This window comes from Pocillopora verrucosa, chromosome 6 (genome assembly GCF_036669915.1).
Source record: "Pocillopora verrucosa isolate sample1 chromosome 6, ASM3666991v2, whole genome shotgun sequence".
Classification (NCBI taxonomy): domain Eukaryota; kingdom Metazoa; phylum Cnidaria; class Anthozoa; order Scleractinia; family Pocilloporidae; genus Pocillopora; species Pocillopora verrucosa.
In genome coordinates, this window is record NC_089317.1 from 11493843 (window position 1) to 11521629 (window position 27787).

The 27787-nt window shown below is 38.5% G+C and overlaps 1 protein-coding gene across 1 annotated transcript in view; it reads right to left on the reverse strand.

The window, feature by feature from the left end:
* LOC136281675 (neural cell adhesion molecule 2-like) overlaps nt 1–26699 on the reverse strand; it is a 115475-nt gene extending 88776 nt beyond the window's left edge. Inside the window, exons 1-4 of the mRNA XM_066168436.1 lie at nt 26423–26699; nt 21781–22146; nt 19363–19653; nt 18146–18409 (exon numbers count right to left, since the gene is read on the reverse strand). Coding sequence (XP_066024533.1) covers nt 18146–18409; nt 19363–19653; nt 21781–22146; nt 26423–26489 — 988 coding nt within the window. The 5' untranslated portion in view covers nt 26490–26699. The remainder of the gene's footprint in view (nt 1–18145; nt 18410–19362; nt 19654–21780; nt 22147–26422) is intronic.
* Nucleotides 26700–27787: the final 1088 nt, after the last annotated feature.

Consider the following 27787-nt stretch of genomic DNA (forward strand, 5'->3'; position numbering starts at 1 on the left):
GCAGCGATATCGATCACGCGAGCGTATGAAGCAAAATGAAAGTCACGCAAGTTAAAATTAACTTGTGACAGTCAGTTTTCGTCTCCTTTTTCTTGTTTATCAACCGTGGATTCTTTTCCAATGGCTCCTAAATGTAATCAAGGTGGGGTTCCGCTGATCTATCCCCTGTGGGGATGCACGGGTGTACCAATATTCCTTGGGCCGGAAACGGAAGTCAAGCCAATTACAAGCGAAAAAATTACGCAATCCAGACGCGCAAACTCAGTCAGTTCACATTTTTTAGAGAGTAATCTCCCTCAAGATTCCCATATTTTGATATCAGCTTGTTCGTGTAACTTCGAAGCATGTCATCTAAAAACATCTTTGAGACTCTAGTTTTGTGACTGATGTAAAATCAGCCGATAAGTTACTGCACGAACACGAAGTGGAAACGACAACTAGCTTTGTTATGTATTACAGCGATAGTGTTGAAAAAGGCAAGTCTAAAGTCAGAGGGGCGCCTTAGATGAACTCTGGTTACGAGAGGGAATGTTAAGTGGAAGGATGCAGGGGTGTAGGGGTCATGGGGAGACCAAGAGGGGAGGAGGGATCCATAAACATTCCATAAAAATTGCAAATTAAATCTACTCTTTATTTTGATTTTGAGAGACAATTACATCCTTTTTTCTGTTTTTGCAAAAATTGGAAAAAATGGAATGGAATAAAAAACAAAAGCGCCACAGAACTTCAATAGCTAAGATGTAGTGGCTAGGCTAGAAAAAGAAGGGAGTGTAATATGTGGTTTTCGATACCCTATTTTAATCTGATCCAAAAGTCAATACCTGCAGCACATGCCTCCGCACAGACTTCTCAACTAACTGACTGACTGACTGACTACCAGACAAAATTAATAAATGAGTGACTAAATGAACAAACGTCTCTTTTTAATGCCCTTTTTGGAAAGCGCGTGTATGATTCCCATCAGAGAACTGAGAGCCATGCAGCTGATAAGGAACGAAGAAAAAATGCTAAGGTGACAAACGCATGATTGTAACGTTTGAAGACATGTTAATCCATGAGCATATAGGAGCTAGTTTTCTGTGACCTTTGCCCGGCTTAAGGCGAAAAAGTAAATGATTTAAAAAATAAAGGCAAAAATAGGTGCAAAGCTGGGAAAATGGTTATAAATGGTGTGTTTATGTATACAACTAGAATGAATTGGAGGGCACAGAAGACTCACTTTCCTGCTTTCTAAGGAGTTATAACGACCATGTTTTCTACTGCTGTTTCATAAATGATAATTGCATGGCACAATTGCTTTTTTTAACTTACAAGTCAAAGTCATTGCGACATTTGCCATATAGAGTGCTGCATGACCCCGACATCCGGTAAAATTGCTCTAAACACGCTATTTTGGGTGGAATATTGCATCTCTTTCTCGAAGAAGTGTTTCCTTTCTCATGATCAAATCTACCACCAGAAATAAGTTGAAAGATACTTAACCTACTTTCTAGAACAAACTGGAGAGATGATTTTGTCACGATTTAGGTTTGGCATTTTTACACTTTCTTGCGCGGGTTTGATGTAAATTTTTAAAAGCCTGACCGGCCGGAAAAACCACCGCACCGAGGGAAACTGAGCTTGTTCGACAGTGCATGCTTGGAATAATAGATGTACCACCAAATTTGAACACAGGATAAATTTGCCGCATTTTGATATGTAATTCGTGGGATTTGGCATCGATTACGGCAGGGCAAAATGACTTCGAAAATCTTATATCTTGTTTTCTTTGTTGTGTTTGCGTGTTGCACGGCGGTGACCGCAGTAGGTGATCATTCTGAAGGTCAAAATGACGATTCAAACGCGAAATTTAGCAATTAGAACAGTGCTTCGTTTACTTACGAGATCAAAAAGTAAGCATTCTGATAAAATATTTATTATAATTTGTTTTCGAGCATTCAATCGTGAAACGTTCCGAAACTGAATGATATTGTTTTATTCTTTCTTGTCTTTTCACAGTTATGTAGTTTATATTAGTTCGGAAGAAAACGAAAATATCGGAGAATCTGCAATTGCTGGAATCATCGGAAAAATGTTCAAGGAATCGGGCATTCGAGGAGTCGTTGTTAATAGTAGAATTATTAGGTATCATTTCATCAGTCAGTTTTCATTTATTTATTTTTTTAATATCATCTCACTTGCTACTTTTCGTTTCCTTTACTCATACTTAATTTCAGTTTCTTTTATGAACTTGCTAATTTCCTCTTCAACTAAATCGCACTTTTTACGCGGTAAGTGATTTAAATTCCATTAGCACATTGAACTAATGATCAAATAAATAACAGACGATTTTTGCCGGTTATTTTAGTTCAGAAATCCTTGTGTATCTGGTCGAAAATGGGAAAAGTCTTCAACTTTTCTCAGAAAAAAGACCATAGAAATGTAAAACGGCAACAGGAAAAGAAAACAGTTTAGTCTAACGAGTAGAGTCGAACAGTTTTTTAAAACTAAATTAGTGAGCAGCACTCTACGAACAGTAGTTGTAAAACTTTTTCATTCTCCGTCGCGTTTCGTCTAGCTATGGTAGACTTCCTCAGGGAGTTTAGCGAGTTAATACTAAACCCCAGTAATTTAAATCCATAGTTAGTGGCTATTACGAGATCCAATGACCATACAGGCTTGGCTGGACCAAAGAACACCGAACAGAAACAGGCCCCTAAATCTTTTTCTCACCACGCCTATTAAATTCCCAAAGTTTTTCACAACTTTCGACTACTGTTCGCAGTGTGCTGCTCAATAGTTTATATTTAAGAAGTTAAAAAATTGTTAAAGAAAAGTGTACGACGTGGGCTACATGAATGACTTACGTGCACTTGTGAAACAATCTCGCTTCTCACCTCTTCTCTCGCTTGTGCTATATCATATCGAATAGAGGAAAAGTAGTACATGAGATGATATTAAAAAAGAAAGAAATAATAACTGACTGAAAAAACGATTCGTACCTCTCGCTTGCCTTTGTCCATGGCGGTACTTCTCGACACAGACTGAAAGTAACTATTTGAGATTTTAGGGCAAGAAAAAAACTTCCACTGCTAGCTACGCTTCATTATGTCATGCAGACTTTACTTTGGCTTGTCACACAACATTTCTAATTTCAGTGAACATATTTTAGTTTTTTAATCTTATTTTTATGTGTTAGTATTATTTTGTAAACGATTTAATTTTTTGCATTTTTTCATTTTTTTTTTGGTTTTGTGATTCGATCCGTGATCCGATCCGTTATCCGATCCGTAATCCGATCCGGTCCAATCCGGTCCGATCCAGGCGTGATTTCTCGCAGTATGTTAACCTTTTAACTCCCAGGTCGAATTTGTAATTCTCCTAACTGTCAACCACGCAATTCTTTCTTGTTACTTCAGAGAATTTAGTATTGGATCAACTAATTATCCCCAAATTTATCTTTTTCTTTATTCTCATCACCTATCTGGTTGAAATTGTATAGATGTTGTAAGGAGAAATTCTGTCTTGGTCACTCGCTGGAGTTAAAGGATTAATATACAAACGTATACATATACATAAGATTTTTAAGCCGTTAACTATCGGCGTAATTCCTAACTGTTTATGGTATATTTAAATATAATATATGAAATACAGTTCAAAATGACTAAAATGAAACACGTATGATTCCCTTTCAAACAGATTAAATCTGTCTGACGAGTGCGTAAGCACGAAACTCAGAGTTTCAGGAATCATGCGTGTTTCATTTTAGTCATTTTGAACTGTATTTCGCTCTACACTCATATTTAATGAGCACTTTCCAACAGCATTTGCTACAATTTCCCGCAATTAATATATGAAATATATTACTGAAGTGTTATAACTAGATCGACGCAGATAATGGCGTGAAATCGTGCAGTATGTAGACTAAGATATTCGTGCCTTCGTGCTCTACTTCCGTTTTAATAAATGTGAGGTATATACATCGAGGTTTCTTTTAATATTATTTTTTTTCCAAAAATGTCGTACATACCACAAATTTTCATAATAATAATAGCACGTGTGTCCTCAACCGTCCCAATTATGTCATCGCAACTCGACTTTAAATTGCGTTTTCTCCAACATATTTCAACCGACGCCATTCAAATTACCTCTGATGCGAAGCGTTAACTCCAGTTTGGCGTCAGTTCCAGTTTGAAGTGGAAGAGGTCGCGGGTAGCGGCCACCAAGTTGACGCCAAGTTGCAAGCCTTGTCTCCTTTTCTTTTCTAAACGGCCAGCGGCCAAAGGTAACTTCGTAAGAAATTGCTTCAAACGGTCCATGAAGGCGACAAAATACCACAAATGCATCGATTAACATTTCATTTAACTTTATTGACATATTCAGACCGAGATGTAATTTAGATATGCCGATGGCAGATATCCATCCACTAATTTCGTAAAAAAGATACAGGAAAAAAAGAAGAACTGTCGGTGACCAAGAGAAAACTAATGCGTATATGAAAGAATATAGGAAAAAGGGACCTGATAGAAATAGAAAAAACATCAGAATGCTCACATGAAAAATATAGAGCTAGGAAACGACCCTTTGCCTCAAGTGAACTGTACAATGAAACAGTTTCCAGTGATGTAAGTGGACAAGCAAATATGTGTTTTGAAAATCAACACGAACAGGCAAACTGTTTGAAAGTGATGAATTTCACAGAATTGTGAACAAAGGACCAGTTTATGAGTGTTGTTGCTGTGACCAGTTATGGTACAAACATAATGTGTCTTCTGCTGCTAAACTAGGGGACAAAAAAGTCCAGAAGTGAAAAGTATTTACCCAACAAGAGAAATGTTGACGACATTAAATGGGTGTGTAGATCATGTCATAATTATTTATCTAAGAATAAAGTTCCACCGGCCCTATGCTGCAGTTAATGGCATGCAGTTTCCACCAAAACCTGCCTTTTTTGATCTGATTGAATTAGCTCTAAGACTAGCATCTGAATAGCTTATGCAAGCCCCAAGGGGTGGACAACTTAAAAGTTATGGCAATATTGCTAATGTACCAGCAGATGTTAATAGCACTAGCAGCGTGTTATCAAGGTTACCACACGAGAGTGGGGCAGTTAATGTTAATTTGAAGAGGAAATTACAACATAAGTGTTCATCACTTTCTTTAAACTTGAATCCACACAAAGTTGTATAGGTTGCTCATTGGCTTTCAAACAACAGTAGTCTTTAAAGAGATTAAGGAATTACACCCAATCATAATTTCGCAATTTATATTTCTGTCTTTTCTTTAGTTGATGCGATAATGAGGAGCATGAAGATATTGCATAGGTTATCAAGTAGTTTAAGTGCTACTAATCAGAAGAAACCACTTAGTGAAGATGATTGGAGTAAAGATGAAGCGGAAATACCTTCTGTTGTGATTGATGCTATGTTAACTGCTACAGATTTCTTGGGTGAATGACAGTATGTGCTTAATGTTGCTCCAGGTGAAGGTAACACACCAGTAATTGCTTTAAGAGATAACATAACTTGTTTCGACTTTCAACCAAAGGAAATACCCACTACCAACAATATAGGCACAATCTCTGCAATTAATACGTATCAGATGATTGCAATAAAAGCCAAACTACTACAAAAAGGTGACAAGAATAAAGTCAAAACTGATGATGGAGAAAAATTCCTTGTCAACGCCTACCTTGGTGACCCTTCTGGCACAATAAGGGTAACCTTATGGGATCGATTTTGTGATTTGAAAGAAGGGAAAACCTATCCATTTGATAATCATTTAGTAAGAGGAGAATACAAAACCCAAGATATAATCTTAGTAACACCCAAAACTGGGTGCAAAGCTGTAGAGAATACACCGTTCAAAGAGAATTTGAACTACCCAAGTCATTTACAACAACTACTACACTTGCAGAAATACTTGGAGTTCACTTATTCACTGCATATCACGCATACTGCCAATGCAAATAGGTCACTCCCGAAAAATCCACAGTCATTACTTGTAACGCGTGTGGCCTAGAGCAGAAAGTGAAGTCAACCACTCGACAATGTCACATTCAGTTTTACATAGAAGTCAATGCAACAGAAATAACAGGAACACTTTTTCATGACATCAAAAACCTGTTGATATCCAAAGGGAAACAAGATCTGCTCATGAAGGAAGATAACATCTCTCTTCCTTGAGCTTCCAACAGTGAGCAGCAGTACATACTATACCAAGACAAAAATTGTAGTGGCAATTTCGATCCAAAGTCTAGAAACAGTGAAACAATTTACAATTATGGATATAGTTTCTCCAGATATTTGCCACTCCAAAAACTACAAGGAGAATACAATAGAGTAACAGTTTGTATTCTGTAAAGGTTACGTGAACCCCTTCCAGTTTAATAAAAGCGTTTTGTGCTCTATAACTGTTATTGAAAATTTATAAACCCAACAAAAAAGAATTTTAATTCCGATATAAGTATTACATATTTCCATATTTACCCCTTGCAGATCTTCGAAGTAGTCACATGTGCCTTTTTCATATTGCTTGTCAGGACCGATTTTTTCCTTTAGCATATTTATTTGTGTCAGAACGTCTAGGTCTGTGAAAAAAGTCCTCATCATGTTTTATTTGCTGCATATTAGAAGAATTTAACGTATGGCCAGTAACATATTTTGATCCTTTTTTCACTCTTTTTGTTTTTCGTAGAATGGTGGCAGCCTGCACGAATGTTTGCAGTTGCAGATGGACAATTACTACAGGGGATGAAGAACCGATACTTAGTGGATTTTTCCGCCTATTTTATAAAGATGAAGATATTCGAGGAGGTAAATGACATTTTGCATTTTCTACAAAGTGTGACTGTATCTCTTGGTGTAACTTTCTGGCTTGTAGTTTGGTTTTTCTCAACTGCTTTCGAGTATCTAAAAGAGATTGTTATTCTTTTAACAGATCTAAATTTCTTTCATTATGGTCGGGCATCTTCATGATCACCCATCACCCTATCAATTCAAGCGAACACTAGAGCAGACCCCATGGGAGACGGCGTTTGTGTTCGAAGATATTGATGATGTTGTTTATGCTTGGGAAAAGATGTTTAATTCCGCCCTCGATGATCATTGTCCTTGGCGTGAAAAGAGAATCAAACACACCACTCAGCCGCCCTGGATGAACAATGCGGTTATTAAAAAATTGCACTCTCGTGATCACTTTTTGAAGGTGGCTAGGCAATCGGACAATAGTTCTGACTGGGCAAATTATCGATAGGCGAGAAACAAGGCTGTTTTTTCCTTGCGTTCAGCAAAGCGTGAGTTTTACAAGAATGCATTCGAAGAAAATCGAAACAACCCTAAAGCAACGTGGAGTACGATCAAAGCATTGACAGGATCCGGAAAGATGAATAAAGGGATTAGTCAGCTACAGTTGGATGGTCAGGCTGTTGAAAATGCTACAGAAATTGCGGAACAGTTTAATTCATATTTTTCCTCAATCGCGGCTAATCTGAGATCCGGACTCGGTAATCCACCATCAGACTTGTCCAAGTTGGTAAACTTTGTTGAGTCTCGCAAAGATCCGGATGTGGTTTTCTCTGTTCCAGACATAACCGATGCTCAGGTGCTTCAGATTATAAAGGGAATCAGTCCTCATAAGGCTGCAGGTATCGACAAAATCAGCGCCAGGTTTTTGCGTATTGCCGCTCCCATTTTAGCTCCAAGCATAGCAAGGCTTATCAACATGTCGTTTTCCACAGGAAAGTTTCCTACTCGTTGGAAAACCGCTAATGTGACACCACTGTTCAAACAAGGTGCAGCCAGTGATCCTTCTAATTATCGCCCAATTTCTGTGCTATCGGTAGTGTCAAAAGTAATCGAACGTCACATGCACAACTCTCTATATGCTTTCCTTATGGATAATAACTTGTTATATTCCAGACAGTCTGGGTTTCGTAGGATGCACAGTACCGAGACTGCCCTAATCAAGTTAATTGACGAGCTTTTGTTCAGCCTAGATAATAATCAGGTTTGCAGCATGGTCCTGGTCGATTATCGTAAGGCTTTCGACATGGTGGACCATAAGCTGTTGTTGCGCAAGTTGGAACTGTACGGCATAGTAAACCGGGAGCTTGCCTGGTGTCACTCTTATTTGTCGGAAAGGAAGCAAGTGGTCCGTGTAAATGGGAGTGAGTCAAGCGAAGCTTTGATGTTGCATGGAGTCCCCCAGGGCAGTATTTTGGGTCCTTTATTCTTCATTTTGTTTATCAACGATCTGCCCTTGTATACAAGTGCTCAGTTGGACCTCTACGCAGACGATACGACTGTCACCGCTTCTGCGGATGTGAAGGACTTAGCCACCCTAAATTCATCACTAAACAAGTCTGTCTCTGAAATTCAATTATGGGCTTCAGCGAATAAGCTCCCATTAAATGAAGACAAGACTAAAGTACTTACGATCACTGGCAAAAGACGCGTGGCCAACATAAATAGAAGTGACATAGATGTAATCGTAAATGGAAAACAGCTCAGTAATGTGGATTGTGCTACCTTATTAGGCGTAGAAATTGACAGCAAATTGTCATTTAATGAACATGTTGAGAAAGTATGTAAAAAGTTGGCCTCTAGAATCGCAATATTGCGTAAGATCCGAGCGTGTCTACCTCTTAAACAGCGACTTCAGTTTTATAATAGCATTATTCGCCCTGTTATGTCTTACGCTAACGTTGTTTGGGCAAATTGCGATAAAGAGTCGGTTCATAGGGTCTTAAGATTGCAAAAACGTGCGGCACGCGTTATTTGTTATGCCGATCGCATGACACCATCAGTTGCTTTGTTTAACAAGCTAGGTTGGATCCCGTTTTATGAGCAACATAAGATTGATAAATGCACAATAATGTATAAGCGAATTAATGGGACTTTGCCGAATTATCTAAATGAACACTTAATTTTAAATAATAAGCGGCACTCCCGCAACACTAGATATTCAAGCACTAATGCTGTTTGTCCTAAATATAAAAGAGAAACAGAAGGAGGACGCTCTTTCGCTGTTTCGGCAACAAGACTGTGGAACAGTACACCAATTGAAATTAGGAAACTAAATTCTGTAGCATGTTTTAAAAAGAACATGTTTGCCAAGATTTTTAAGGAACAACAATTTTTGCATCATTTCATAATTTAATAATTTATTTTTATCTTATAATCGAATCCTGTCATATTTTATATTTTAACTGTATATATATATATTTTAGCTTACAGTATTTTAGATTGTAAATAGTTGTGAGGGCCACAAGTTTATTAGCCTTTGGCTATTAAGTGCCACCCTCTTGAAATAAAGGCTTTACTTACTTACTTACCCATAAAGATGTTGATCAGGTAACAAATGATGATGATACTGAAAATAAATCCTAACTTTACTATAATCATAACCATTACTGATGTATGATAACATTGGTTTTCTCTTAAAGGTGTTCAGCAGAATTACAGTAAAACTCAACAAAAGAAACGCCTCAACGCTGCTTAAGCTACAAAATGTAATCAAGGGGGCATACAACCCAATGCTAGAGTGTCAAGAACTCAAGGTGGTATTTGAAATCTCTAGATGCATCGGAGAGCTCATCCTCCCCATGAAAAACCATGTTTACCCCCGTGCCTTCAGGTTTTATTTGGTTTTGCCAAGGGTGACTCTGGAATCTGCGAGAAAGATAAAAATACACCAAAATCTCTTAAAATTAACAAGTATACATACGTCAAACTTAAAGGCAGTCTGCTGAACGAATACTCAGCAATTTCTCTTTTGCCCTTGCTGGGCGTGTTGGCAGGTTGCTCTCTGTGAAAGTTTGCTGGACCTCCTCTTCTAGTGGGTAGCAATCCACATCTGTTTTTCCCCTGATCAACTTCGCTTTCTGTCCTTCTTTAAGCAGGGACGGATTGATTAATGTTGAACGGTAAACGTCCGAATACTGTCCACGCTTCCAGATGATTCTAGCAACTTCGTTTCCTATGATAGATTTTCAATTCTAATGGTGGTAATAAAAGCGGTTAAAGCAGACGATTTTGGACTTTCATACTTCCCTTACGGCTAAGTCAGATCGAAAAGTCTGTAATCTGATTGGCCTTTTTTAGTTTACATTATCATGCAAACAACCTTGTCGTTTGCAACTTAAGGTTGACAATAATTAAGTTTGCGTCCTTTCGCGTGCCTGTTGTTGTTGAAATAGTTCTAATGACAATAGACACGAATAGGCTTTGTCTGGTCAAAGTATTTTTCCAAGCCTCTATTCCTTGATAGTTTTGTTTCAGGTCCTTCAAATTAAAAAAATAAGACATGCTTGTTGATAATTCTAAACTCGCCCGTTAATTATTATTATTATTATTATTATTGCTATTGGAAGATAATCGAAAGCAGTTTTCCTGCTTCACGATGAAATTAATTTCTAACCCCGGAGAAAAGGTGGTGTGTGAAACTAATATATTCAAAGTTTGATCCGTTTGCCAGCAGAGACCCCCAGAGGAAACCAAGTCGCTTTCTGAAAAATTTCACCGCGTTTGTGTGCACTTTTAATTTCACACCCTTAAAACCAAAAATAAGTTTAACATTAGGATCTAACCTTACGTATGATGTAAATTTCATTCGATTTGATTACGAATCGCGTTCATAAGAATGAAACTCGTGCTACAGGTCACGTTGTCATTCTTTGCAATTAACACAATGAAAGGACGTTAAGTCCGTCTCTGTAAACTTCGCTGTATTTATAAGCTCTTTTAATGTCGCAATATACTAATGTAATATACTCTCATTCTGTGCAAGTTAAGTACGATTCAATAAACGTCGGCGAAAATCAGTTGGCGAAAATCACTCGACGAAAATTACTCTGTTTTCCCTTTGGGCAAACTGATCGTAATCTTGATATCAACATGTTTTATTTCATTAAACGGTTAGCGTTCCATTCTGAGAGCCTACACATAGCTTGAGTCCTTTTCCCTCTCCTTTTTTCCCTTTTCGTTTTGCTTTACGTAAATTGATCACCAGAGGACAGCTTGCACTCACATGGACGTATGCGTCGGGTCACTGTCCTGCATGAACTGGTGCTCGGGAAGTTCATTTCTAATAAATGGAACGAGCGTCGTCTCAAGAACATTGCGTAGAGATCAGCATCCATGATGCCATCAAAGATACAAAACCTGGTGGCACCACGTCTACTGATTCCCCCCCACACATGAACATTGAGTGGATGCTTCGGTTTCGGCTTGCGCTTTGTGGGTTTGTCCGCCATTCTGAAGCACCTGCGACTATGAGATTGTAGGGAGATCGAGCACTCGTTGCTGAAAATCATGTTCTGGAAAGTGTCGCCACTCTTTTCTTGGCGTCAGAAATCAGCAGGCAATAGACAGTCAGCTGCAGACTCCAGCCTTGCTGCTTTCGCGATCTTCGTGCCGTGGACGAACTAGCGAGAATCCCACGTATGTTTGTTAAGCTTAACTTCCTCATACACATCAAACTCCCCTCTTGTAGTCGAGACTCCGCGCGGGGAAGCGTGACTTGAACTGTTCGCAAACAACCCATGGTAAACCAACGCTACGTTTACAATACTGTCATTCATTTATTGATTTCTTTGCACATTGGTAGTTATTAAACTAAAAATTCCAAGCTATACGAGAACTCGAATCGAGCTGCTGTATAACCAAGGCTTCCATCCAGATGGAATATTCAAGAGCTTGAAAATCGAAGAGTTACTGGGAGCATTTCAGGCATCACTCACTTAATCAAGAGGCTCCATAGCAATTTTAACTCGCTCCGGGAGTCCGAAGAAGCTGTCTCTAAAAGCAAGAGCTTTCATAGATCAACAGATGCGTAGAAATGACGAGACGACGAGCGCGAAGATTCGAAAGAAGCTGGCAATACGTGGGATTCTCGTTAGTTCGTCCACGTGGTGCGAAGATCGCGAAAGCTGAGCAATTCAATATCGTATTTTGCGACTAGTTCGAATACGCGTGGTCTTAGTTGTTACGGTATAATCTTACCGACAGAAAAACGCTACAATTCTACAAACTCAACTACTTTAATAAACAGCGAGTAATGTTCTTAACAAGGAGCGAATCTTTAAAAGAGTACAATACTTATCGTTAATAAACTTAATTAAGCCCTACAGATTCTATATCCTAGCTCACCACTGACAAAATCTCACTGCTGTCTCCAAAGTCCCTTGAAACGAGCAATCTTCCACAGTAGCTCTCTCTCTCTCAAAAAAAGTCGTTGCTCTGACGATAACAACTGTTACCACTACATAAGTGAGTCTTAATATATAAATATAAATATATAAATATATATATATATATATATATATATATATATATATGCACAAAGTGTTCTAGAACATTCCAGAAGCTTGCACAAGAACTATTTAAGAAGAATTAAATAATAAATACACGACTTGATGAAATGTTCTGGAAAGTTCTACGATGTGCAAGTCGGCATGATTCAACAGTCTGGGAATTTCTAGAAGCAACAAAAATTACCCATAACATCAGTCAATTATGCAACTCACTTCAGATTTATTGTTCTCTCCAAGGAAAATGAAAAAAGATCAGTCGAACAATAAGGGAGGTTTTCTTCAGGGTTGACCGGGGCTTGGTCTGTCTCACTTACGAAGTAAATTTTCGAATCTTCTTTAGGACCATCCAAACTTCCCGCGTTAATGACGGAATTCAGATTTGTTCATGGGTGAATTTTCAATATCACACGCAAGAAATTAATTAAGTTGTCGCAAATTTTTCCGCAAAATAATATGAAGGCTTCTTTCATCTTTATTTGAGAAGTCGAGGCGGCAGAATCCAAAATCGAGAGATTTTGCAGAGCGTGAATCACGACAGGATTGATGATTTAGAGGGCTTATAATTTTTTGTGGCCTTGTCTGACACACGGAACTCACGGATGAATGTATCTTTATTGCAAGAGGTTTCACCCTTATCTTTTACCCCAAACATGTTTCTAACCTTAATGTAGTAACTAGTAATTTGATAAGTAGATCAGTTAGCGTTTGGTAGTTCTCTTAACGTAAAATGTGCAACCTTAAAATAACGGCTGGCAGAAGGAGGTTTACACAAATTGAAAGTTAGGCTTGCTCCAAAAAATGGCTATTGTTAATATTGAGTAGTTGAGAAAAATATTAAGAATCTAAGTGACCATGAAGATTTTTTAGCAGAACTCCAACATGGCTTGTTCTTCGCGCTTAAACCTCTTCGAAAAATTGAAATGTAAATGGTAGGTAGGAATATGATTGTGCTTAGTCGGGCCCCCCGTCGTAAAAGTTGGGTCGTGTTGTTTTGGTGGTAGGCTACGTTGACGCCATAGAAACTGAAGATAAGTTAGTATATCACTATTACAGACTAAGTCTTTGAAAAAAGTAATTGCTTCAATTAATTGCAGTCAGAAGTGGCCAAACGGACCATGTGGTCAATAACTAGAACTGTTCAGTTCTCAGTCTGAACTAACTGGTCCAGGCGGAATCAGGCCTGTGCTCTTGGTGTGAGCAGTCAATTTTCCTGTTCGGTAACGACTCCTTATGCGCAGTTTAAGAGGCACCTATTACCTACTACGGTGATAATTTTGAGAGAGCGTAACTTGTTCATCTGCAAGAGCCATGTAGCGACTAGAATTTGCATTTCCGTTTATCGTCAAGTAGCTGTGAAATTATTTTATATTGTTTTCTCTTTCAATTAAACTACTGTTGTATGTTGCGTTTCTATTCCAGCGAGTTCGCGTTTTTGCGTGAGGGGGCGTCAGAGCTACGTAACACCGGTAGCGTTTTATTTCTTGTCAGTATAACGCGTTGTTTTCGTTAGATACTTTTCATTGCTAGTTGATTTCAAGAGTGACATCAAGGAAACTGTAGAATTTGCTGCACCTGAGCGGATTTCTGCGGAAAAAAGAAAAAAACCCGTTACCATTTGGTAAAAAGAATAACAAAACAAGAAAAACCGTCTTTTTTAAAAATAATTTTAAAAATAATGTCTTTTGGGCAAATGATACTAGATTTCCCCTTACTGGCTATAGAAAAACTGAGGTATGCTGCATTTTGGCTAAATTGTGCACTTTTTTGTTCTGTTACTTCTTCCACTTCCAATTTATGTTACGATAGCTGGAGCTCACGAAGTTTATTTTTTCCGAGGTAAATTCTCTCCCTGATAAAGCACAGAAAGTCAGAAATGAGTACAAAGAACTTATCCAAGCCTGAGGAAGGAGGTTCGGATTCAACGCAGTAAAGAAAGGCATTAGGGGTTTACCCGAAATCAATTTTTGAGGCAATTTTTGCCGTGAAAGGATACCCAGTATCACCAAAAGAATACGAATCGCACGATTAATTTTTGACACACTAGCATATGTTAATCATATGACGCGAAATAACAAGTGTTAGGGGAAATTGGATTCCACAGTCCCTCTTATGTTGCTTGAAGTCCAGTTGCCGCAGATCCCTAATGCCAAGAACTTAATGGCTGATTTCTGCCCTTCTGTTAGCCAAGTGAATGCTCAAAGTTAGTCCCACCCCAATTTGGTAGAACTAGAGAATCAATTATAGTGATCAACGTACGCCTATCAAACAGATATTTAACGCGATGAATCTGACAAAGGCTACCTATACATTTCGAAGTTACTTGAGTTATATGTTCGTCGTACGTTAGATTACAGTCCATTGTAACTCCCAGGTTTTTCGCAGACTTAAATGACGTAATTTCCTTGCTGAGTAGTGTAATGCTTATATCATCTGGTATCTTCGTCAGCATCTGCGGAGTCCCCAGAGCCAGAAGTTTTGTCTTGTCCGGGTTAAGGAGTAGCTGTTCTTGCAACTCCATGCGGCTATGTTCCGAAGATCTTCTGTCAGCTGATCTGCGGCTAAGGTGGCATCACGTATTGGAAATGAGAGGTATAACTGTGAGTCATCAACATAGCACTCTAACGACCCTACCTTAGGTACAGATGGTAGATCGTTTATGTAGATATTAGACAATGCCGGGCCCAAGATTGATCCTTGTGGTACGCCATACGAGACTAAGCGGGGTTCAAATGTTTCGCAACCAATTCTCACCGACTGTTTTCTTCCGGTCAAGTAGCCTCTAAACCATTCTATTGCTTCTTTAGAGGTATCCGTTGCACGTAGGTTCTTTAACAAGGACATGTGATCAATGCTGTCAAATGCCTTAGAAAGATCTAATAACACCAAGGCAGTGACTTGCTTGCGATCCATTGTCTCCAGGGCTAGATCTGACGTCAAAATATTGAGTGTTTCTGTCGAATGCCGTTTCTTATTCCCACTCTGGTGTCCACTGAGACAGTTTCTCTTTGTTGCATATTCAGTGAATTGATTTAAAGCTACTCGTTCACATATCTTAGCTAGAGCAGGTAACAACGACACGGGTCTATTCTCGTTGGCTACTTCCGGATCTCCACCATTCTTTGGAATTGGAAAATTTCAGATTCTTTCCATGGTGAGGGAAATACAGATGTCAAAAGTGAACTGTTTATGATCTCGGTCAAAAACGGGAGGATAGCCGGTAGAGCATCTTTCGCTACCGCCATTTGTAATTTATCTTTCCCTGGTGCTTTATTTGAAGGAAATGACTGTACAATCCTGTTGATCTCGAAAGAGGTAGCAGCTCGAAATTGAAACTCGTCTTCTTCGGGTATAAAACTGACAGGGAGTTCCTCATGTGAAGTAGGTAGACCATTGACTGATGCGAGTCTTTTGGCTTCCTCTGCAGCACTTACTCCCACCTCCGTAAAGAATTAATTCCGTATCACCTTCCACCGTCCACCGTGATCTCCTAATTTATAAATGAACATTTCCGATGTTTGATTTTAATTTTCTTAATAGGTGCACGATTATCCAGAACCAGGAAGAAGGTTCTATTAAAATGGAGCAGTTTCTCATTTACATCGTCAGACAAAATGTTTTCATATTAAGGGATCTTGTTAAGGTCGCTCAAAAAGCTCTGAGGATCGTAGTGCTTATAGCTCCTAGCGACAACGTAAGCAGCCGGTGGCTTGGGCATCCTTAGATTTAACACAGCAAAGACCAAATATTGATCACTGATGTGAGTCTCCACTACACCGCTATCCACAGTTATTGCCGGGTTTGAAGTAAAAATGACATCAATCAGAGTTTTAGATGTTTCTGTCACTCTTGTGGGCAGGGTAATAAGCTGCTTCATATTCAGACTTGTACACAGGTTGTTTAATGTTTTTGATTTAGTAGAAGTAACGAACAAATCAGAGTTGAGAGATCTCCGACCACTAGAATAGGTGGACCATAAACAAGCGCTTACGTATAACGGTCCCTGAAGCCTTCAAAGAAGGCAATATCACAATCAGGAGGCTTGTAAGTGCCGCACAGCAAGAATGACTTGAGCGTTTTGAGCTGAAATTGCATCCATAATTGGTGAAAACCAGTGTCTAATATTCGTGATAGGTCTTTAAGTACTTTAGACTTCAGGGTCTTGCGCATGTACACGCACACCCCAGCACCAGACTCATTCTTTATCTTTCTCGACCTGTCCAGTCTTGACAAACTTTATCCATCAATTTCGACCTCAGCGTTCTTTACACTTGAATTTAGCCAAGATTCTGAAATTGCTAAGATTGCATACTTCTTTTAATCCATTAAATTACTTCAATCAAATGCTCTCTTGTCTTCAAACATCGTACATTCAAGTGTGCCACGGTTACTTTTGATTTCTGATAATTATTTCCATGGATTGTTGAAGGCAAGGTCCCATGAGAGGTTGTCTTGTGGATGTCAACTGGAATATTTAATAAGTTACTTTGGTTTGCACCACGTCGTTTCTCTTGGAAGTTTCGCTGACTCTCTAACATTGATAGGTCTATCGTTTAGCCGTCTTAGATGGTTTCTCCCACGTTGTCCTCTCCTCGGAGCGAGCAAGTTGAGACTCTTAAGAGTTAGCCATACTCGCCTTGACAAGGGATGGTGCATTAGTCCGTGACCAAGGTTTTTGCTTGTCGATTTCCAGAAATTCCGCAATGAAAAAAGGAAATTTCTCGTGCCAAGTGATCCTTTCATTGTATCAAATCAAACAAGTCAAACGAGCACGAAACAAAACTGAGTTGTAGTACTCGGTAGCCACTTGCATTTGATCACACGTTGTAGTGATATATTAGAACAACCGAGTGTAATATCTCAGGTGTAATTGAAATCTTCAACTCCAATGGAATACACCGTTTTTATGGCTACAGAGACAGTGGAACATCCCTTTAAGACTTTGATAATAATAATAGCTCAGACTACCGTCGAACCGCGTGTAGTCTTCAGATATCTGCTTTACAGACTACCATCCATAGACCATTATGAAAACCACGACATAGTCTTTAGATATCCGCTCCACGATTCGCAGAGTAATACGAAAACCACGGTGCGCGATTGTCTTTGCGCATATGACGCAACTGCAGAAACTGCAGACGATCGACGAAAAACTCTCAAAAAAAGTCACTCTTCAAAGCAAAGGACTCAAAAGATTATGAACTGCGTCCTCCTTCATCGAACGCAAAAAATTTCAGGGATGCTTTTTCGTTTTCAACAAGTATTGTCAAAAGACAAATAAAAGAAACAGCCGATTCGTATGTCTGTTAGAAAATACAGGATCACAGATAAAAAGAAGAACCAACCGTGAAGGATACTCGAAAACTTATTCTGAGATCTACTCAAATAGGAACTCATTCTTAAGCTCAAGACAAAACTGAAATTGAGTCACAAGGAATTGAATAATGTTAAGAAAGTCGTGAACTGATCAGCAAGTACATGAATGGGAACCGAATCCAAGGATATTGTCTTGAAATACATGGACTAGCCGATGATGTCAACGCCTTGACAGAGAAGTTCCAATCAAAGTGTAACCTATAATATTTGCATAGATGTCAACCTGGAAGGCTATCACAATACGTCTCGTGTTTCTCCCAACACTTCTTTCTAACTCTAGCCGCTTCCTGCGTGCTTTACAACAGAACAGAGCACAGTCAAGGCTTCTCTATTTATTAAACATCTAATCAAGTGTTTCTATCAAAACATAGGAAAATAATGGCGTCACCCCAGCCGGGTAATTTATGATTCTTTCACTAGTAGTCATGTTCTGGAGAGGAGGTGATGCAAGTTTCACCTAAATCTTAAGTTTGTACTTACTTCTCTTATGAATGGTGATGTTAGCCATTAGGACATTCTTTTCCAGACTCCTTGCAATGCACCTGTAGCGTCCAAAGTCATTCTCAGTCTTGACTGTGACATGCAAAATAGTGCTTCCTGTTTCAACCCGAGTTCTATTTGGCAGTTCCCAGCTAACTTGAGGAGGTGGAAACCCCTGGACAGGACAGCACATTAGGACAGACTCGCCTTTGGTTGCATCAAAACTTGTGGGACACAAATCAGGATCCTCATACGAAGCTGGATCTTGAAAAAGAATTAAGATTAAGAAACCTCTTTCAAAAACATTTTTTTTCGCAAATCATCCCTCACATTTTGCCCCATGGTACCCTTTGATGTACTTTAATTTGCTTTCAAATACACTAAAAACTTTCAGCACTTCTTAAAATAAAATGGCAATCCTTGTTCAGATGCACATCCAGCTAAAAAGATGGACACAGGTGCACCTACGGGTAGGAGTGCATCTACGGACACAAGAGCAACTATGGACACAGGTGCACCAATGGACACGGGTGCACCTATGGACAACAGTGTACATGAGGACAAAGGTGCACCTGTGGACAAGGGTGTGTCTGTGGACACGAATGCACCTAGGAACATGAATGCACCTTAGGACACAAATGCACCTAAGGACACAAATGTGACTATGGACATGAGTGCACCTATGGAAACGGGTAGAGCTATGGACTTGGGTATTACTGTGGTATAGATGTAAAGTATTGTAGTAAAAAAAGCAATGCGGTGTAAAATGCAGAGGGGTTTATGGACAGCTCTTATCGATGCCCAAATTGTGGCAAAAAAGGGACTTGGTTAGTACAGAGTTTGCACAAAGGTTAACTGACGGCAAGGGACTGGACAGAAATTAATAGAATGAGTAGATTTATAAAAATAATAGTCATCAATGATAATTGTTAAAATGCAAAACTTTTCAACTTAGCATGCTCTGCGTACTAGCGCAATTAATATACCTTTTACATTTACACTGATAATAATGTCGAAATGCAGTCATTAACTCAACCAAACCAAAAATTCTTTATTTGACTAAAAAGAGGGTTTAAAGATGTAAAGTTACCAACTAAAACTCTTGTGATCAAGAGGGCAAAACTGCAATTTCCCAGTACTGGCTTCTGGATTAAGGTTGTATTTATAAGGCTATTTTAGCTTACATAGGGGTTTCTACATGTCAAGAAGAAACTTACATACAACTCCAAGGAAGGCTCTTGCAGTATTAGATACGAAGTTTGAAGCTTTGCAGATATAATAGCCTGAGTCTGTGATTGAAGTATTCTGCACGATTAACTGGGATGAATCATTATGGGAGTTTATTTGGACATTGACTCCGCTAGCAGAAATCTCACTTTCACCCAAACCAGTCTGCTTCATCCACACAATGTTTGGCAAAGGAAAACCCTTAACATTACAGGTAAAACTTGCTGTAACACCCTTTAAAGTGGACAGTGCAGGAGGGACGATCTCAACAACAGGAGGACCTAAAAGTAAAACAAAAGGGGTTACAATAAAGGAACTCATCAAGCTTGCTTTTTATCCACATGTCATAACAGCGAAAGGGAGCGTCAGGGTTTGAAACATAAAGTAATTGTGATAATGTGTTACATGTGTGCAAACTAAAACGACATTTCATTGCATCAAAAGATTTATAAGTAAAATTTTTAAGATTTTGCTCCTGAAACAACACAACTCACCCTCCCACACGAGCAAACCTAGAATACCATGCTAGTCAGTGGTTCCTCATGGGAGGTGACCAGTAATTTAGCTAAATTCCTCATTTTCCAAAAAGGTGACAGTTTCCAGTGAAAAGTTTAGTAACATGTTGAAATGCTTAGGTTACTTACAAAAACATATTTTCAAACTGGATTCTTTAGCCCACCAAAGTGTGAATAGCCAATTGTAGTGTCACCCTTAATGAAAAGAAGGGGCTTTTGCAGCAAAACATCCTTGTATTGAATTATAATTCCAGAAACATCTGATTCAAGTTGCACAAGGTAATCTTTGCTATCTATCTGCATCTAGGACTAAACTGTGAGTGGGGAAAGATAAAAGGAGAGGAGTACTAAGATGAAAGTGAAAAAGAAGCCTGGCACTAAGCACAAGAGATTAAAGAAATTTGATGAGGACAGGCAATTGAAAAATTCTAACTGAAACAGATAAGGGCTCATGGTTTAATCAATCAACTGACTAACAACCCTTAGCAAGTTCTGTCACAGTGTGCTGAAGCCCCTTTTAAGTAAAAGAGAATCAAAATTATTGGTCAGTGAAATTCAACTACAGGTCTGCCGAGGGCAAAATATGTTTTGCTGCAAGTCTCCTGAGATTCCATAGGACACCTTCTTGTTTCTATTGGCATAGCCATTACCAGTTTTTAGAAAGTTGACATAAATTGGCATCAGTGGTCACCAAAAGGAGTGATATGTTGGTCCATAGACTTCCTAGATATAAACCTAACAGCTGTCTGAGTTTGATTGGGCTTAGATCACAAAGATTATGAATAACAAAGTAATGCAGCTGTAAAAATTAATATTCCAAAATTGAAGATACCCGAGTTCTAAATTGCACCATCATAAGCTGCATGTGAAAAAAAGCATGTTGCCAAACACCACAGGAATTAAAAATACTGATAGTTTCACAATATGACTTATAATTCCATATGTGTCAGCAAAGTACCAGGAAGGCACAGAGAATGGAGATTTAACAAATGATATCAACAAGAAAGCTCAAATTACTTACTATGTTGAGCTAATCCCATAAAGTAGTTGTGAAGCATAAGACAAGCACTATCTTCAAACTTGCTAACTCAACTGTTAGGTACAAAAGTACTCATAACTCACCTTGCCATAGTCTGGCACGTGCACCCCATAAAATCCACCCTGCATCAACTTAATAAGAAGAGGAGAAACTGAACCTATTCTAGCACCATTGATCAACTCTCTGCCTTGAAATTGTACTACATTTCTCTGCATTTCTTGCACAAAGTGAAAACCATGTTTTCATGTGATGAAGAACCTGATGCATTATGGTATTTTTCTCCCTTCATCATATGAGATCCCAACAGATTTCTTCTTAATATACATATCACTACTGGAAATTAAAACAATCTCCGAATTGTGAGACATTGTTGTTTGATGCATGTTTGTTGAGATGCAACACAACCAGTAACCAAATTGATCAGGACTTTAATATTCATTTGAATTGTATGCACTGAGCCCTAAGCATAGTTCTTATAAATGCCTCTGTTATAAGCTGAAAAAATCATTTTAAAAAGTGCTTATTCACAATTAACTTACTCCAAAACAGCCATGAAAGGTAAAATTATTGCAGCATTAGTGAACTCTTATGATTCCAGAAGAGAATCTCTTCAACCTTTGGTGTCCATAACTTAAAATTACCCATCAATATAGGTTTGTTTGTTCAAAATATAGCAACAGGGAACTCAGTCGATCACTAAACTGGAGTATTCTCATCTGTTTTGATGTGTTCCATGTGCCAAGATGGCAGATGACTGAAATTGTTAGAATTTGTGTTTTGATGCTTAGACATGCCCTAGTGTGACAATTGGTCCCTTCAATACAGGCTCCACAGAATAGATCAAAAAATCTTACCTTTCACAATTAATTGCACCATATCAAACACATCTGGAGCCAAAGGGTTATTTGGGACAAATCTGAAGAGGAAAACCTGGTTATCAACTGCTTTAATAGGCTTTAGAGTGAACATGACTTGCCCAGGTGAATGTTGATTCCAGCTGCCAAAACGACGGCCATTGTACTGAGATACATTAGGGATGAGACGCCCATTTCTATCAAGGATAAATAGAAGGACATCTAGCGCAATTATTCCCTTCTCTTTCGTTCCCCATTCAACTCTGTGTAAGTTACCAGAGTAGTTCCACGAGAAGTCAAAAGAGGAACCAAGTTTTGCAGTCCTATTGCTTCCACTGTAAGATGATTCTAGTTGTACCTGTTCTGCTGTTAATAAAGAAACAAGACATCAGGTCAAAAACTGCCAACCTTAAAGAAGACTAATTTCTGCTCAGAAGATTTGTATGGAAGTACATGTACTTTTGACATGTTAAAACCTGTTATAAATAGGGATTTCATGGCAAAGTTGAGACTGCATGCATTTATGATTTGCAAGGAAGATGTTGCTGCCTTTTTGGTTTATCACATGACCGTATGTAGCCATCGGCATACAATGTGCTACTTTTAGCATTTGAAGATAACTTGAATGGGGGCATGCCTAGATTGCAGCATTGCTTTTGTTAAACAGAAATTTTAGCACAATGAGTGACAACAACAACATGAGCACAACACCTGCACAAAGCCAAGAGGACTCTGGGTTTGAGATAAATTTGGTTTTGCAACTAGAAAATTATATGCATCTGTGGTAGTAAACAAACCAGCAACCTGATGATGTGCACTTACTCAACTGTCCTAGAGTAGTTCACTGACACCACAAAGTTAGGCATTACACAAGGCTTCATGTGGACTAGTTGGACAGGAAGTCATATTGATTAATACTGATTGAACTGTTTGACTGTTGCAATTGCCTTAGCAGTAATTTCGAAGGGTGTTGGTTTATGATGATCAAATGAAAACTAATTGAATGGTAATTTTAGTTCAAGAAAGTAACCAACTAGTGTGTAGTTGAATCTAGAAAATAATTTCCTTTTTTTGGGGGGGGGGGGGGGGAAATGGGAGGAGGGGGAGGTTAAATAGAGAATTTCATGTATTTTGTGTATTTATGTTTCAAATCCATGGGTAATATTTATCTACTTGTTTTACTTGTGCTATATTACCAGACACATTCAAGTGACTTAACACAATAGAATCAAATACGATTTATAAATATTAACCATCATCATTGTGCAGAGAAAAAGAGAAAAAGAGAAAAAGGACTTGGTTAGAACAGACTTTGTACAAAGGTCAAATGACAGCCTGGAGCACGGCAGAAATTTCATGACATATAAATCCACATCTGTGAGCTTCATACCAGAAAGCACAATTCATGGAAATTTACCAAACGATATCTACAAGAAATGTCAAATTACTCACTAAGTTGAGTTAATCCCATAAATTAATTGTGACACATAAGACATGAAGTACCTTCATGACAAAGGTTAGTGACAAAAGCACTCATAACTCAGCTTGCCATGGTCAAAACTCCAGAAAATCCAACCTACATCAACTTAACTGTAAGAGGAGGAACTGAACCTATTTGCAGCACCATTAATTACCCCTCTGCCATGAAATTGTACTAATTTCTCTACATTTTATGCTCGAACTGAAGGCTTTGTTTTCATGTGATGAAAAAACATGATGCATTATGGTATTTTTGTCCCTTCATTACATGAGACCCGTGGGGGGTTTGTTCTAACATACATATCTCTACTGGAAATTAAAACAAGCCACAAATTGTGGGGCACTGTTGTTTGATGCATGGTTGTTCAGATGCAACACAACCAGTAACCATATCGATCAGGACTTTATTCTTATGAATGCCTTTGTTAGAAGCTGAAAAATATTATAAAAAGTACTTATTCACAATGAACTTACTCCAAAACAGCTGTGAACGGTAAAAATTATCACAGTGAGTGAACTCTTAAGGTTCCGAAAGAGAATCTCTTCAACCTTTAGTGTTCATAACTCAAATTACCCATTAATAGAGGTTTTCTTGTTCAAAATATAGCAAGAGAAAATTTGGTTAGTCACTGAAAAAGGTATTCTAATCTGTTTTGATGCGTTCCAAGCCATATATTTACATGAAGTTCAAAATCCAAGATGGCAGTTCATTGAAATAGTTAGAATTGGCGTTTTGATGCTCATGCCCAACTGTGATATGGTCCCTCTAATGAAGGTTCCACAGAATAGGGTATTGCAAAGAAATGATAAAAGTGTCATTTTATGCCATAATCAACCACTTAATGTACAAAAAGTCACTAATAATATGGTAATCCTCCACTGACAGATGGCCAACTGTCAGCCAACAGTCAGTCAGCAGTTGGCTGACACTGAACTGACAGGCCACAGAGAGGTAACCAACAGGTTAGCGACAGGTGGTGAAATAGCTTTGTTAGACACCATATTTACATTTTACAAAACGGACCAAGGCATATATGTGCATTTTTGCATTCAAAACTTGATGAAAAACTTATTATAAATGCTTGAAATTCCTCAAAATGCCACCAAAACTAAAAAGGCAGGAAAGCATTCCCTGTGCATTCAATGTTGTATATGTATAAATGATATATCTTGTTTTTATGTAAAATGATCCATGATAGCGTGGGTTACGTTAAAGAACTAGAAGCAGTTTGTGGGAGAAGACTTTGGTGAAACCTGATAGTGATGGTTAACATGCCATGAGAGGGACAGCTGTTACCAGTCAAATTTGATGATTGATTTTTTAATCAAATTTGTCTCTCTTTTAACAAACAAACAGCTCCTTTAGGAGCCACCGATAAAATTAAAGTCAAAACGACATGAACTAATTTACTTGAGACCATGCAAAATTCAGAGGGGGATTAGATGAAAGTTAAAAATCCAAAACGGCGACCAGGCTGAGAGCCAAAGTGAGTGTTGGAAGAGAACTGCCCAGAAATTTTGCTGAACTCACATAAAAGGGCCAGAGACTTTTAAGAGTTTCATTTTATCTTTTCAATACAATTATCAGGGGTTGTAAATCATAAACTTTTTATGGCAATAATCAACCTAACGTTACCAACATTCTACTGACAGGTTGCCAACACCTTGCTGACAGTCATGATGCAGTCTGGGACAATACAAAGCACAGGATTCTAATGCATACTGAGGGCATCTGACATGTACCGTGTATTTACTTTTGACACATGTTAAAACCTGTTATAGATAGGGATTCAGTTGCAAACTTGAGACTGCTGATGGATTTATGATTTTCAAGGAAGATGTTCCTGTCTCCATTTTAGACTATAACAATTTTTGGTAAGCCATTAAGCTGAGAAAATTTGGTTTGTCACATGACTGTACAACTGCCAGTATACAAGGTGCTACTTTAAGCATGCATAGACAATTTAAATGCAGGCAGGCCTACATTGTAGCATTCCTCAAGGCAAAAAGCACACTCTTATTTAACTCTTCAATAAGTATCTCACCAAAAAGCCTGCTGCGAATAGTGAATAAGACCAAGAGAACATAAAATATAAATTGCCAACTCCCAAGTCTGGGTTGAAAGAGGGGTGAACTTTGAGCTATCAAATGCGTCCATGCCAAAAGGCACTTTGTTTTACAAGTGAGAACCACAGGAGTGTTTATGCTTTGCTAATACTGCATCCATGCCAAGTTAAAACTGGAATACCACAATTTCTGGGATTCAAACTCCATTCTCCCAGAGGTCATTATTTGGCAAGCATACTGCTGACAAGGAGCCAAAATGACCCCCAGTCCCAAGAAAAGTGGGAGGAGAAGTTTCCTTGGTTACACTACTCTTCTACCAAGAAAGGTAGGGAATTCTTATTGATCAAACAAAAGTTAGTTGCCCACCAATACCACTGTGGGATACCACAATCATATGTGCATAAAGCTAAAAACTGGTCAGGTAGACAACTCATACATGTAGGTATAAGCAAATAATGCTCAATTATCCATCCAAGTGCACTATATTTAGTTTCTTTACAATGATTGCTGCCTGGAAAAAAAAGTCACGCTCAGCTAAGCTAACAGCAATTATCCTTGCTGAGGTCATTATTTGAACCAATAATGAGTGGAAAAATTGTTAACAGCTCTTCCCAATAATGAGTGATAGATGGCAATGAAGAGAGTTTACATGTATGTACAGGTAGTAACTCTTTTCTGGGTTTGCATAACCACCATGTTTGTCGTGGAAAGCCTCCTGACAAAGCAGAAACTTTTCTCATGGCTGAGAAGACGACTCAAATTAATTAAGAAAATAGTTCACTTCTCAGTTTCAATGTTGATGTTAAATTCTGAACGTATGGTATTGTTGCCACTTGTAGCATAAAATCCTTTGCTCTTGATTTCTATCGCATCATAGTTAGTCAGACTTCATTTATCTCGTGATTGTAATCCTAACATCATATCTTAACTTTGAAATACAAAAACTGTTGAAAGCCATCTTGGTGTTTGGAAATCATCCTGATGAACATCACGTTCAGAAAGCAAGGGTTGGCGTTTTCGGTGTCTAAGCTTCAAATGACACATGGTAAAAAAACACTTGAAATCCTTTGTCCGGCAGAATAAATTTCACACTTACCTGACCCGTGAAACTTTACCAGCAGAAGAAAGAGCAAGTAAATTTCATTATCACGGAAAGACACCATCTCATCAGACTTTTGCTGATGCTTCAATGAGGAAGGTTGTGCCTAAATCCTACGGAAGTTACTTGAAGGGATAGACGAGATTTGAGACTGGGACCGAGTGTCACGATCATTCTCGTGAAATTGTCGGTCGTAGTCGGTAAAAATGCCTAAACAACATGGCGAATGGTGCAATTTATAGAGGAAAACTCGATGTTAGCTATACACTTGGAACATTTGCATGAATTGTAGAAACTCTCCTTTCGGATACACACTCCATTCAGAGTAAGCCATGCGTGAAACTTGCGAATGTGGCGAATGTGTCGAATGAGAGTAAATCATAGCACCGATATCGATTACGCATGCGTACGAAACTTAATAAAAGTCACGCAAATAGAAAAAAAATTGTAACAAGCAGTTTTCAACTCCTCTTTCTTGTTTATCAACCGTGGATTCTTTTCCAAGGACTACTGCATATAATCGAGGTAGGGTTCCCCTGATCTAACCTCTGTGGCGATGCTTGAGGGTACCCCTATTCCTGGGGCCGGAAACGGAAGTCAAACGGATCACAAGCGAAATAATAACGCAATCCAGACGCGCAAACCCAGTCAGTACTTAGCAAGAAGTGCGAGAAAATCAAATTGCATCAATTTTCTAGAGAGCAACTTTCCTGATTCCCTCTATCTTGATGAATTGATATCAGCTTCCTCGTGTATCTGCAAACCATGTCATCTAAAAACATCTCTGATACTTTTACCTCTATGCCCGATGTAAAATCAGCCGAGAAGGTGCTACACGAACGCGAGGTGGACCAGTCCTAAATGCCCTTGTACAACTTCTTCACAGCCAGAGCTGAACAGTTTTATTACAATGAATGGCTGAAAAGTACACTGACTGGAGCTCCGCTTTTAGGCTCGGCTAGATCTATATGTTATAAGCTCAATATAAGAGAGTTTGCACCAATTTTTCCTCCACACTGTTTGACAACGATAACTCGTTCATTGCGTAACGGCATTTCCGATTTTAAGAGAAAAAAATAGTTACTCCATGATATAATCGATCATGATGAGATAAAGGCACAATAAGCTTTATTTTCGTCCATCTGGTGGGAAAAATTGAAGATTTTAACCCAGTTGTTGACCCCATAATACTTTCACTTCAATGATATTGGTCCCCAGGTCAAATTTTCATAATTGGGTTTTTTTCCGCTCTTAAGTTAAAAAAATTATCCAAGTTTAATTTGTCGAAAGATAAAATCCAAAATATTAAAAAGTGGGTGAGGTAGGGCTAAAAGACTGTTTTACGATGCTTGTACTAGGAGT